Below are 14,494 nucleotides of genomic sequence, written 5' to 3' on the forward strand. Positions count from 1 at the left end.
GGCAGTAGAAGGGGGCTCTTGTTCAGTGCTCACCCCTGAGCAAGCAGGGCCTTGCTGCCCATCTTGGCTGCCCATCTTTCCATGTAGGCCCTGTAAGGCCACGGTCCTTAGTGGCTAGAGGAAGGAGCAGTGGACGTGGAGGTGGAAGGTCTGGACTGGAACCCTACCTGCTACCAATGGGACCTTGGACACACATCTTGGCCTCTCCGAGCCTCAGTATTGGTGACAGATAAAGGAGGGCAATGGCAGCTGCCCACTTCACAGGGCTGCTGCAGAGATGGGGGCAGATAAAGATCGCGTGCTCCGGGTGCGAGGGGCCGGCACACACGAGGTGGGCGGAGTTTATTCACCTACCTGTCCCCACCCCCACACATGATGGAAAGCCAGGGATGGTCAACTCAGTGCCCTGTTCCGTGCAGACAGAGGGGACTGTCAGGAACCATCTTACCCAGCAAACCAGATACATGCTGGGTCCTTGAGGGGGGTTCCCTGGGCTGCCATATTTTCTCCTGCCCTTAAAAATGCCATCAGTGGACTTCATATGTCTCTTCCAAACACAAGGAGGAAAGAAAATAGGTTGGTGGACAAGAGGGTGGGTGTCTCTCATGTCTCTCTCCCTGGGTTCTGAGGGTTCCCAAGGCCACTCTGGAGTCTTTGCCCAGGACCTTCGGGTAGGTTTGCTCATGGGCAGGGGCTTCTACTCAGGGACCACCAAGCACTGTTCACTCTCAGCAATGCTGTTACTACCTGGCATGGCTGCAGAGGACAGTCAGCAAAAGGAGGGCTTTCCCCAGTAGAGCTCACACTCTAGCATAACTGACGAACTCTGAAGGGACCCTGCTTCAGAGTGCAACTAACAGCTGTGCCCACTCTGGGCCTGCAGGTGGGGGAGGACCTAGGTACGTGACTATGGCCCCCAAGAGCATCGCTGCCTGTGCTTGGAGTGTGATCCCAGCTGTGTGGGCTGCTGTGTGGACAAGCATCTCCCAAGAGAGCAAAGTTCACGTGCCTGGGAGAGAAAGGGGAGCCAGAGGGCCCAGCCAGGGAATTCCAGCAAATGTTGGCCCAGACAACAAAGGAACCTAGGAGGTGGGGGGGAGGTGTACCTCACAGAGCTGGGAAAGGGTCCAAATTATCAGTTAAAGTGGAAGGAGGGAAGGCAGGAGCAGGGTAGCCAGGAGGGTGCTGTGGGTGGTGCTGTCTGGACGTTTCAGCTTAAATTCCTCATCCTTTGGTGGTGGCGCCATATCCCTGGTAGTTACGGGAAGGTCTGATTCCCACTCACACCAGTGGTAGGAAGCTGCCCAGGACCAGATGTTCTGTCCCTGGGCTGGGTTGTCCCTTCCAAGTGACAGGAGTGAGCCGAGGTTGCCCAAGGTAAGGTGAAAAGGCAACAGGCTCTGGAAGGTGGTTTTATCACCTTGCAGGTGGGGCTCTGAGTCCCATTTAGGTGACCTTGGAACAAAACGTGGACTCCAGACCTTAACATAGGGCCACCTGGAGGCCAGGTGTGGACAGGGGCCTCTATAGTGGTCCCTCTGCAGCCTGCCTGTCCCAGAGATGATGGCAGGTCCCCAGTAAAGATGGATGCCAGCCGCCTCGGGAGGCTCCCTTCACTTCTGAGCCTGCCCTCCAGCCTCCCGTCCGCAGCTATGAACCCGGGCCTGGAGGAAGAGGTGGGCCGTTGGCTGGGTCTCTGTAGGGTGTGGGCGTCACTGGGTCCCTTTGGGTTGTGAACCCCAAAGCTCTGCTACAAGGTGTACGGAAGTTTCGGGAATCCGGAGGAGGGCAGGGCCTGTGCACACGGTCTTGTGGTTCTTCCTAAGGAGCAATATGCGTCACATTAGCCCAGTCAGGGAAATGGTCCAAGTCAAATATGACCCGTCCCCAGGTGTTGACTGCCAAAAATACACAGAAGACTCCAATTATGTTCATCATTAGTCCTGTTTTCACCTGGAAAAAAACAGGGTCACAGTTAGCACCCTCAGGTCTGCCAGGCTGTCAGAACAAAGGTGAACAGGACACCGGGAACTGGCGCTCTCAGGGGAGGGTACAAAGGCTGGTTTGCTGGGCCTCCCATCCCTGGGCCTTGCTCTGGGCTCACCCCACCCCCCAACAAAGCAACTTCAAGCCCGGTCAGTGTCATCAGTACTCAAAGCATCCCTGGAAACAGGCAGGACAGGGGCCTCTCTATGCCCACCTGAGCATCGGGGAAGCTGCGCCTCAGGGAAGCGCTGTGAGGCAATAACCCCAGGCTACTCAGGGAGTTATCGGAGGAACCAGGTCTGACCCTAGGTCCAGGGCTCACCCAGCACCTTCGCTGTCCCACAAGCATGTTCTGGCTTCCCAAGAACCTCCTCTGGCTCCTTCTGTGCCTGCTCTGTGTTCTTACACATGCTCATTATCCATTGCTTTCAAACCCTGTCATAAATAATTTTACTGGGGACTGGAATTGAGTTTGCAGTCCATGGTTTCTGGAATCCACCCTCTTTGCAAGAATGCCCCAGGGAGCCCCAGACATACCCAGGGGAGGCTATGAGATAACTAACACCTGATGGGGCTGAGGTAGGGATCACGTCTGGCCTCCTGAGCTCGCACCCTTCCTCTCCCTGTCCAGGAGCCGCAAAGCTGCCCTCCTCTCATCCTAGGTGAGGAGTCAGCACAGAACTGAGGAGCGCCTCCTTCTGCTGCGCTTGTTTCCAAGGCATCCTTTGCTCCCGGGCAGCAGCTCTCCCCCTCCCTGCTTCTGTGTCTGCAGACACCTCAAAACCTTTTGGTCTCTCATTAGCATCTTCCCCCATCTCAGGCTTGCCTTTCCTGAATGTCCTCATGGGTTTTTGCTAGTTTTTGAAGCCCACCTTCACAAGGGACCCCCACCCTCACCCCTTCCAAGTGCTCAGCAAGGGCACCTCCACATGGGGCATTCTATAACCCACCTCGTAGCTTTTGGGGGACAGAACAGTTTATGAAATGTGAAATCATTTCAAAACAGAAGAAAAGCTACAGATAAATGCAAGTAATGATTATAGGTCTGGACTTTTGGTGGTATTCCCAAATCATAGGACACCACATCATCAGTTAATGGGTCACTCTCATGACAGAGGCATCATAGCTGATAGGAGTAAATAAAAGCACTGCATTACCATGTCAGAAACCTTGAGGTGTCCATAGGCAAACACGATGGCATTAGGTGGAGTGGCCACAGGCAGCATGAAGGCAAAGGATGCGCTCAGGGTACAGGGGAGCATGACATACAGTGGATTGAGGCCGATGGAACGCGACTGGGAAAAAATACAGACTGCAGCATTAGATACAGAAAACAAAAGCTCCCAGGGACCGCCACTCTGAGAAGCATCCTTCCAATGCACAGATGCCTTCCCACTCTGTGCCTTTGTCCTGCTGGCTCCCTACCCTCTGCCATGATGACTCAGCTGGCCCCTAAAGGCTGAACTCAGAGCTCCCTCCCTGGGAGGCCTTTCCAGACCTTCTCAATTCATTCAACATGTATTTCTTGTGCTGGACACTTTGCACTGAACTTTGTGATGTTTCTGCAACCCACATGTGCATGTCTGTCTGTCCTGCCACAGACGAGAGCCTGGAGGACAGGAACCGCATCTTCTCACCTATGTGTGCACCTATGTATGTTATGCATTTTTATACATCTTTGGGGTCATTTAGCATGTGGACTTTGACATCCATCTTTTTTATTCTACAGCTTCAAAGTCAGTCCCATCGACCAGAGCACAGAATAGACAGGCATTCATTAAATATTTGTTGAATGAATGAATGATTTCATAATATAATTTGTAGTATCTATCAATATCAAAATTAATTGTCTATCATTCCAGATTTACACGCACATGACAGCAGACACATATGCAAAGATGTTCATTGCAACAGTATGACAGCAAAATACTCAGGAAGCATTCAATGGCCATCAATAATAGCCAGATGGTTAAATAAGTACATTTGTGCAAACAATGGGATAGTTTGTGGCTATAAAAAAAGAATGGGTAGGTTTTATGTACTAACATAGAAAGATCTCCATGACATATGATTAGATTTTTAAAAATTAAGGTGCAGAACAAGATCATAGAATGATATCATTTGTTTAAAAAGAGACTGAATGTGTAGGTGTGTGTGTGTGTGTGTGTGTGTGTGTGTGATATACCCAGAAAAGAAATGAGTAACAGAAGTTGTCTCTAGGGAGGAGCCTGCGGGGTTAAGGTCTGTATACTCTTTGGTATTATTAGACATTTTTTTAGCCATGTGTATCTATTACATTTTCAACGTTAAAAAATTATACATATTCCCATTTTATTCAATACCCTTCAAAACTGACTTTTTAAAGTGACTTGATTGTATTACATTGTATGATATATGATAACTTCTTTTACCAATCCCCTATTATTATGGAAATATTTCTGTAATCTGTGATGTGCGACTGCATAAAATATGCTTATAGGCCTCACTGATGATTTTCCTTAGATATATTTATTGCTAGACAGGAAATTGCTGAGTCAAGAGTATGGAGCAGGTTCCAGGTTACGTTCCTGTGAGTAAACAGGTATCTGAAAAGGCTGCATCAAATTACACTCCCTCTGGGAGTAACTGAGAGGTCCTAGGCAGGAGCCAGCCTGTTTCCTGGTTCCCCGACCTGTCATGGCCTTGGACACCCCATGTGTCTCTGTGACCCAGCTCGGGGGCAGGCTCCCCACCTTTCCTATCCCTGCAGGTGGGTACCTAGGCAGGATTGTGAGGGGTCTTAGAGTAGCTGAGGGCTTCTGGTTCTAGAAAAGCTGGTATTCAAAGGGCCTAACCACCCCCTCCAAAGAAGACCTCCATTTGTTCCACTTGGGGCTGGAAGTGAGAAAGCCAGGCCTTTGCTAGGGGAAGGGGGGCCTCACCACTGCATGCCCAGCATCAAAGACACTCCTGGACATCTATCTGTGCAGCCTACTTAGGGGAGGGTTAGACAGGGCTGCTGCTATTTCTAACACTTTCATCCTTACTTGGCATGGAAGGAGAAAACCACTTGGGTTTGCTTTTTATATATATGGAGAAGTAGGGGGGTATTAAGATTAACATGCATGGGTGGGTAGGAGAAAAGGGAGGGCTGTACAACACAGAGAAGGCAAGTAGTGATTCTACAACATTTTGCTATGCTGATGGACAGTGACTGTAAAGGGGTTTATAGGGGAGACCTGGTATAGGGGAGAGCCTAGTAAACATAATATTCGTCATGTAAGTGTAGATTAGTGATACCAAAAACAAAGCAAAAAAAAAAAAAAAAGGGCAGTTCCTGTGTGGTGACCTCCAATGAGTTCTACACAAGGGTATAAAGGGCATATAAAAGTGTAGGCAAAGGGTCTGTTTGCGTCTATACAGAAGATCAAAGCCTAATTGGGCGACCCTGAAAATGAACTAAGATATGATATGAAAGAGAACTTCCAACATCAGCACTCTCTGGAAGACTCATGCCAGAAGATGATCATCAAAAAACCCCAACAAAGATCCACGCACTGCTACAGCTGTAGATGCACTCATCCCACCAGCTCCTGGACTTGCCATGGGAATGAGGAAGGAGATATCTAAGCTGGCCTGTGCATACAGTAAAACAACAAATTTGACTGGATCTATACTGTTGGAACTCAACCAAGAATTAGGAGAAGTGCAAATTGTAGCGCTCCAAAATCTTACAACTACAGACTATTTACTGTTAAAAGAACATAAGGGATGTGAACATGCCCCAGGAATGGGTTGTTTTAATTTGTCTGATTTCTCTCAGACTGTTCAAGTTCAGTTGGACAATATCCACCATATCATAGATAGGTTTTCACAAATGCCTAAGGTGCCTAACTGGTTTTCTTGGTTTCACTGGAGATGGCTGGTAATTACAGATATGCTTTGGTTAGGTAACTATACTCCTATTATGTTAATGTGTGTGTGCAATTTAAGTAGTAGCTTAAAACCTATCCATGCTGAAGTTACTCTACAAGAAGATTTGTCAAAGAAATAATCAATCTTCCCATGTTTTCTTCCGCCTGCTACTTCTATAGCTTTTCTTCTTCCTTCCTAATTACAACCCTTAAATAGAATTCGTGCCTCATATCAAATTTACCGAGTATCATAATTCTTCCAAGTGGTAAAGATACCTCAAGACAAATGCTGGGCATAGAAGTCACAGGGCATAAATATGCAAAGAAGTAAAAAGCTAACCTTTTCAAACAATAAGGCTTCCCTCTCACTTACCAACTTTACATTTCCCTGTATGGCCCCGGAAGATGACTGGTTAGCCAGAGACGGGTAAGATTCCTCAAGGGAGGAACAACCTAAGACAGGCACAGTCACAGGGGGGCCATCAGGTGAGAAATTGGGGATCAACAGAGGTGAGGCTTAGAACCTCACCCCCCTGTTCTGAGAGAAATCTTCTGCATACGTGGGTGTTTTATTGCCCTTGTCTAGCTTGGATTAACACATAGTCTACAGGCACACACCTGATCATCTACATTTGCTCTCTTACAACACTAAACTATGTTTTCTACCTTTATCTTGTATCTACCTACCACTTCAGCATTTTATTAAAAATAATAATAATAAAGAGAGAAATGTGGTATCCACATATAAATCAAGTATAAAAACCAAATGAGTATTCATATTTGAACTGTTTATAGTTCATAATGCATGAGCAAAACCGAAAGTTTCTGTGATGACTGCCCTTGTACTGTTCACTATGTAACTTATTCATTATGTAAGAATTTGTTCTACAAGTAAGAACTTGTTTGTTATGCCTCAGAAGATTGGAGACTGACGAAAATTAGGCTCGGGTTGGATTAATGATTGTGCATTGAGCATTGACTCCCCTATATAGAATTTTATTGTCGTTAACAACCATTTGATCAAGAAATATGAGAGATGCCCTCACAAAAAAAAAAAAGGACAGACTTCCAATGGTAAAATAAATTAGTAACCGGGATGTAATGTATAGCATAAGGAATATAGTCAAGATATTGTAACAACTTGGTAGGGTGATAGCTGGAACCTAGAATTATGTATATAAATGTTTTATCACTGTGTTGTACACTTGAAACTAATGTAATGTAATACTGTGCGTCAACTACCCTTCAATAAAAAATAATTATTTAAAAAAAATATATATATATATATATATATATATATGGAAGCCCTGGCAGCCGAATGGAAATCTACCAACTTCAATCCTGTTGGAGTTGAGGCCTTTGTAAGTCTGTCTCCTAACTCCAGAATAACCACCACTGCCCCTTCCAGGCTCGTTTTGCAGTCCATAGAGGATTTTCATAGCTCTCATCTTACTTAACCCTAAGCACAAATGTAGGAGGCAAGAACTTAAGAGATATGTGCAAGGCTCCCACACTGGAACTCAGGCCTCCTGATTCCAAGCCCAGGCTTCTTTCTGTGCCACCTTGAGGAGAGTGTTGCCATGGGATGGGTAACAGAAGGAAGTGCAGGGAAGGATCACAGCCCATTTTCCATAAGCTCTGCTTTCTTTTCAGTCCCAACTTCAAAATATGGTTGCCCACAGAACTAAACTCTCTAGCCTGGCTCTAGTGTCCTCCTCCACCACCACCCACCTGCTCTCTGTGCTCAACTCCCAGTGATCCCTGATCCCTGAGCTCACAGAGCAAGGCTTCTGGGTGTCTCCAGCCATAAGTCTCACTTCTTTCTTGGGCTGCTCCGTCCTCCCAGAATATCCTCTCGTCTCCCACCATTCCCAAGCCCCAGTTCCCCAAGACCTCTTCCTGGTGTGTTCCAGCCAGCAGTGTCCCCCTGCTCCGCAGTCCTCTCACACACCCATGCTGCACACCCAGGGACCCTCTGCCATTCTGCCGTGCCGTGGCATTGGCCCCCTCCTCCTCGGTGCACGTCCCATCCCCCAGCTTGAGAAATAATCAACACATTTATAAATAAATTCTGAGCATCTGGTTCTTGCTTAGCACTTTGGTCAGCACAGAGGATACAAAGAAGAACCAGCAAAGCATTGAGGGCAGCCCCAGGGTCTTCAAGGGCACACAGTTCAGGTCAGAGCCAGGGCTCTGAGATCCAGGTCTCCAAAGCCTGGTTAGGCTCTGGCCCCTGATTTCACTGCCTCTCTAGGGACCCAGGATGTGGCCATGGACTGACAGCTTCCTATGGGCTAAGGGCGGTATCCCCCAGAAGGGTTACTTACCATGGAGGCAAAGATGGGCAGGAACAGGGTGGTGGTGGCTACATTGCTTGTACACTCAGTGAACACAGCAATGAGTAAGGACAAGATCAAGGTGATGGCTCCTGGGGGCACAGCGTGCAAGGGCTCCATCTGCTTCCCCATCCACTCAGACAGCCCCGAGGCCTGGGGAGCACCAGAAGGGCAGTCAGCAGACAGCTACCGGCTTACCGTTCCTCCAGGGCAGAAGGGACCCTCGTATTTCTCCAAGGAACTCAGCCCATCCTCCACTTCTGATTCTCTCTCTCTGCATACATTACATAGGTGATCTCACCCATGTCCACAAACTCCATCGCCATGCTCACCCTGCTGTCTTCTAAATCTGCTTCCAGCCCAGCTGATCTGCTATCCAGATTTCTACCCAGATGTCCATGAACATGTCAGACTCAACAAGCCCCAAACTGAGTTTATCCTCTCTAGCCCAGAGCTGCTCCCCCTGGTCCCCACCCCCAGCTTCGTGAACAGACTCACCGTCCACCTGCGGCCCAACCTAAAGGTCAGCAGTCCTCCTTGGGGTCTCTGGCCCCCTTATTCTTTATGCCCACTCAGTCACCAAGTCACACAAAACATCTCATGTCCATCATCTCCTCTCAGTCTTCCAAAGTTCTTGAAGGTCAGGAGAGTGATTTGAGTCAGAAATTTGGGGATTTATATTTGGAATTTGAGCTGAAAAGAGATTGTCCAGGGGGAGAATGAAAAATGAACAGAGAAGAGGCCAGGGACTGAGCCTTGGGAAACATTCATGTTTCAGGGAGAACAGAGGGAAAGTCAGCAAAGGAGGTAGAGCAGGAACAGAGTAGGAGAGAAAACCACGGGAGGAGGGAGTCTCAGGAAGGAGAGAATGTCCGTGGAGCCCAGCATTCTGAGACTGGGTTAGATGAAGTCTGGGCCCTGCCCAGGCCCCCACTCCAGACATCAGAGTGACTTTTCCCCAGTGAAGGTCTGACCGAGTGGCTCTCGGGCCTCAACCCTGCAGTGGCTGCCCACAGCCTTCAGAATGAAATCCATGCTCCCCATCTTGATCTTCGGTGAAATGACTTCTGCAAGCCTCACCAGCCTTGTCTACTGTTCCTCAGCTAGATACCACATGCTTATTCTTTTATTCGAGTGTCACTTTCCCTGATATCCTCGCCCCAAAATGTTCCCCTCTAGGCTGTGAAGCCCTCAAGAACAGGGACAATATATCAGTTTCCTCTGTAGTTGCCATGCCTGACCTAACATGGACATCATAGGAATGTTTCATAAATGAATGAATGAGTGTGAGATGAATAATGGACGATGGATGACTAGTTAGAGAGGTGACTAGATGGATGGATTCGATCATCCAAAAAGTATTTATGTACCCATCAGGCTCTGTCCTAGATGCTGAGGAAACAGCAATGACAGAATAGACCAAGTCTATCTGTTACATTCTATCCCTGGGTAGATGGGTGAATGCATGGATGGATGGACAGATGGATGGGCAGATGGATGGATGGACAGATGGATGAATGGCTGGATGGAGGGTAGCAGCACCAAGCTGGCTCATTCCTCCCTCAGGCTCATTTCTTCCCTATAAGGGATGGGAAGAGGTAAGAAAGTTATATTTTTGGCTGTTTTCCCCCAGAACCTGTTTCTCTCCTATGCTACTGGAGAAAAAAATTTAAATGGCAACCTATCAACAAAGAGTCCAACAAGTAGAAGAGCCCAAGGTAGTAGTGGAAATATTCAGAGGACTTGAAAGAAAGATTTCCCTAGAATCAGTCGAAACAGAGATCATTATTACCAACCCCCAAAGGAGACCTCACAGTGCCCTCTGCCCTGTGGCTAACTAGGGTCACGTATCCACTCATGTCTGCAACCACCCAGAGTACTTTCTCTTTCCAGGCACTCTTCATGGTGCAGGCTGCCTAGATAACAGGATGGAGTCCCTGTCCTCAGGAAATGTGTAATCGTGTGAAGGAAACAGACACACAAACACAGAAGTGCGACCCAGGGATGCAGGGGTGGAGGAGCAGAGCCGCTCCGTGGCCACCCTCGCGGTGAGAGGAGGGCTGGGTAGCCCAAGGCGGGTGGTTACCTCGCATCCTTTAGCCAGAGCAAAGCCGCCCCCCAGTAGCAGCACGATGCCCCAGGGCACTTTCTCCTGGGTCACCTTCCAGTTCAGCAGTGCGGGGGGGTAAAACGGGGTCTTCCTTTCTGAGAAGAAACAATAAACAGCATCAGAAAACGAGAGATCTAATCAGGGGGAATAAAAGCAAAGAAGGTGAGTACCATCTCATAGCTGTAAATTGGCTAAAATAATAAGAATTTAAATTCTAATAATTTAAATAATAATCTGCAATTACTGAACTCCACGCTGGTGAAGATACAGTAAATCTATCACACACTCTTAGTAGCATTGTAAATTGACACACTCTTTTAGAAAATCAACTTGGCAACAGGTTTTACGAGCCATTAAATTCTAATACTCTTTTACCCCAGAAGATCATTCCTAACATTTATTCTAAAAGAGAAACATCATCAAAGACAGGCTCTATATATGAAAACATTAATTCATAATAATGAAAAATTCAAAACAGCCAGAACGTTCCATAACAGGAGAATGGTTACAGTCCCTCAAAGCAATATAATGCCATTATTAAAGAAAATAAATTTGAAGACTACGGCAATAGCAGGAAATGTTTATAGTGTAACCCCCAGCAAAAAAAAAAAACAACACATGAAAACAGAGCATCAAAGAAACAGAGTCCCAATTGTATGTTAGGATTATAGCCCTATAATATTTATGCATATTACAAACCCTGGAAGAGAGACACGCAAAATGTACCAATGGCACTTGGGGAATCGTGAAACATTTTTCTGTTCCTGTTATAATATAAATAAGATTCCAAATGTTTAAAAAGCAAAAAAGAGATTTTGCCCCAAATATTCCAGGAAGGCTTGCAAAACCTCCTCTGCCCAGACCTCCGTAGTAGGGCGGGATTTTCTCCCTCCTGTGCCAGGGAACCCCTGGAGATCCTTTGCTGCCCTGAAGAATGGGAGGCCAGAACCGGAGCCTTACCTTCCTCAGTCTGGCTGCCGAAGTTGAACTTGGGCTTCTGAGAAGGCACAATGAATAGCAAGATGGCCACAAAGATAGCCGCAGTGGCGTCAGAGGCGTACCTTGGTGGGGAAGAGCACACAGGGTTAGCCTCTCTTCTGTGTCTCCGTGCTCCCACATGAGAAGACACACTCAGCAAAGTCCGAAAACTGGAACCTCAAAGGCCGAGACCAGGAGTGTGCTAGACCGAATCCTGGCTGGAAACCGAGACACCCACATTTTTGGCCTGGCTCTGAGGCCAATGCTGGGTGACCTTGAGTGGCTCACTTCCCACTCACAGCCTGTGTTCTTCCATGTTTGTGCCCTCTTCCTGAGCAGATTATCTAGTGTGCTGGGTCACCAGGGTGACCACAGCACTAACCCTTCGGTGCTACCTGCAGCAGACCATTGATACAGAATAGACAGTAACAGGCAGCCTACCTTACCCTACCCACCTCTCCTGCCTTTTCAAGGTTACACATGCCTCTCAACCTGTATTTCACTCTGAGCTCATGGCATCTTATCTAGGAGAGAAACTACGTATATCCCCTTTTGCCAAGTCTCTGTCTGAAGAAACATCTGGACCCCGGGATGTGTCTTCAGAGGGACTTGCCCAGATGGGAAAGGGAAGGTGGTGGAGCAGAGACTTGCAAACCAGAGCCCATTTCATCTCTCTACCACAGCCCTGGCCAGGCACTTCCTGCTCAGTCTGGTAGGGTAGGAAGGGCCACAGAAACACACACCTATGGGCTTGTCATGAAGATTGGGAAGGAAAAGATGAGTCCTTAACCCATAGAGCACTCCAGAACTTAACTACAGAACAGAGGAGGGTGCCGCAGAGCCAATGACTTACTTTGTTTCGCCCTCCGCCCAGGCAACTGACAGCCAGCCGGGCATGAAGCCGGGGTCCCTGGAGAACCACAGGCCGACCAGCAGGACAAAGCAGAGCAGGACATTGACCTCGGCGAAGGAGAAGGGCCCCAGCTTCCTGTACTCCTCCCGCAGCACCTCGTACACAGCCTGCTCGTTATTCTTCCTCTCCAGCCCGCATCCCCAGGACTTTTTAAAACTAGAGGATGCAAAGAGGAAAGACCAGTGGGCCAGGCTGGCTGGCTCAGGGGCTGGTCAGATGGAGGCCTGAACATTGGGCAGCAGAACATGGCAGAAAGATATTTGGTGTCACCTGCAGGGCCTTGAGAAGGTCCCTTCCCAACTGCTGTTTCTGCGTGCACTACCTCACAGGTCATGGTGGGGAAGGTCTTGCTCTGCATGCCCAGTGCATGCCCCAGGGAGCCCCAGAACTGGAGGGCACTCCCAGAGGATGCCTGAGATGGCACCGCTGGGGTGGCCAGTCTGGCCAGTGCAGGACTGTGTCTCAGGGACAGTGGAGGCAGGAAAGTGGAGGACAGCCAGGAGGGCGGGAGGCTGAGCAGAATGGTGGAGGGTGGAAAAGCAGGGACAGGAATGTAGGAGGCCCGCTTTCTGAGGGGTGTGGTGGGTGCCCAGTCACCTGGGGTCTACCTGCTCCTGTCGTAGTGGGGAAGGCCGTGAGGAGTCCTGGTGCTGACTCCAGCGGGGCCGGTCCCCCTCACATACTCCCTGAGTCTCCCTCCACCCACTGCAGCCTGGCACTGCCTTCCCTGGTGCCGGGACACAAGACCCTGTCTCCGGGGCAGCCCAAGAGAACACATGGAACAAAGATGGGTCCACGCAGGAAGCAAGCCAATCTGGACCCTGCTCTTAGGTCCCCTAGGGACCAGCACCCACTGGCCAACACAGCCTGCCAAGTGCCCTGCAGGACTTCCCCCAGGGGCGCTAACATGAGGGATAGGGGAGGAGGAGGGCTCCTTGGAGGTGTAGAGAGCACCTCAGTCATGGGGAGGGGCTACCTGGAGCACAAGACGCAGGCCCGGAGGGATTCTCTGAGGATGCCATTCACACATTCCAGCCCCTCTCAGCCTGAAGGCTGGGGCGACGCTCAGAGAATTGCCCTGGAGAAGTCTCCCTTAGGGCTGAGGCCCTGAGACACACTTCACAAGAGGGCAGGAGTTAATGGAATAGGTGTTGAGATGCCAATTCCTGAAGCCTTTGAGAGGGTGAAGCCCAGGCCAGTGATGAGGCACAAGACAGGGGGACTTCAGGACACAGGTTTCCAGGTCCTCAGGGTGTAGGAAATGAGGTGGCGGTGACATTCCAGGGCTGGGCCACAGACTCCAGGTTTCTAGGGTAAGGGTGACTCTGGTGCTCCTAGCTGACCAGCCCATGCCTGCCGAGGGCAGCACGTCCCAGTGCCACGTTGGCTGCAGACTCTGGGGCTGCATGGAAAATGCAGTTGTTCTGGGCTCCACCTGCCCCTCCCACAGTGGTGCCAACAAGCCTCAGGACCCTCTTATGCCAAGCAGTTTCACACTCATCACTGGATTCATCCTGTCTGGTGGCCACTGGGCTGGCATGAGATGCGGGCCCATAGGTCCAGTTTGTCAGTGGGCAGAGGTGGGGTCGGGGGCAGGCGGTGCAGGGTGTCTTTCTGCAATGGAATGGCCAGCACAGGGCTGATGAACTGGGTGAGTACAGAGCTGAGGCGAGGCCAAGGGACCCCTGAGTGTCTCTCCATGGCAGGGGTGCAGAAGAGCCATCATCTCTAAGCCGGGGGTGAGCCTGGTTAGGAAGGTTAAGCCAGTAATAGTATCCCATTAGTCTTGGGGGATCCTGGGGGTTCTGTGGCACCCTGGGCTGAATGTGGCCTAGGAAGTCACCCATAAACTCAGGAAGAGCAGTTTTCTGGATTAGGCTAGAGGCAGTGACCCTGACATTGCTCCCTATGACCATCTAGATGAGGGCTTCAGCAAGGGCGACAGTAGAGGTGCTTCCCACAGCTGAGATGGGTGCTGCCTTGTGGCAGGGGAGGTGGTCCAGGAGGCCTGGAGGCGGGAGCACCAGGTCCTGGTACCTGGCAGGATGTGGCCTGGGCCAGGGAGAGTCCCCTGCTGTTCCTGTCGTTCATGCTGAATGTAAAAAACTGTCCAAACAGGACAACCTATGAGCCACCCCACCCACCACCCTCCAAGTCTGGTTGGCAAGGGCCCTGAGCTAAAGAGGCATGCTGGGAAGGGGGTGGTGGGCCTTGGGCCATGTCGCAGCCCTGAACCCAACCACAGGCAGAGTCCAGAGGCCTCCAAGCTGTGCTAGGC

At 49.6% G+C, this 14,494-nt stretch overlaps 1 protein-coding gene across 2 annotated transcripts in view; it reads right to left on the minus strand.

Annotated features, from left to right (window-relative positions):
* Positions 1-308: 308 nt before the first annotated feature.
* Positions 309-14,494, minus strand: part of SLC13A5 (solute carrier family 13 member 5) — a 28,344-nt gene continuing 14,158 nt past the window's right edge. Inside the window, exons 7-12 of one of the 2 annotated variants that reach the window (XM_036895873.2) lie at positions 12,157-12,372; positions 11,286-11,386; positions 10,302-10,420; positions 8,207-8,368; positions 3,144-3,281; positions 309-1,953 (exon numbers count right to left, since the gene is read on the minus strand). In XM_036895873.2, the coding sequence (XP_036751768.2) occupies positions 1,822-1,953; positions 3,144-3,281; positions 8,207-8,368; positions 10,302-10,420; positions 11,286-11,386; positions 12,157-12,372 (868 nt within the window). In that variant the 3' untranslated portion in view covers positions 309-1,821. The remainder of the gene's footprint in view (positions 1,954-3,143; positions 3,282-8,206; positions 8,369-10,301; positions 10,421-11,285; positions 11,387-12,156; positions 12,373-14,494) is intronic. The other variant, XM_036895874.2, reaches the window with a different exon arrangement.

Source organism: Manis pentadactyla, chromosome 4 (genome assembly GCF_030020395.1).
Source record: "Manis pentadactyla isolate mManPen7 chromosome 4, mManPen7.hap1, whole genome shotgun sequence".
In the NCBI taxonomy this organism is placed as follows: domain Eukaryota; kingdom Metazoa; phylum Chordata; class Mammalia; order Pholidota; family Manidae; genus Manis; species Manis pentadactyla.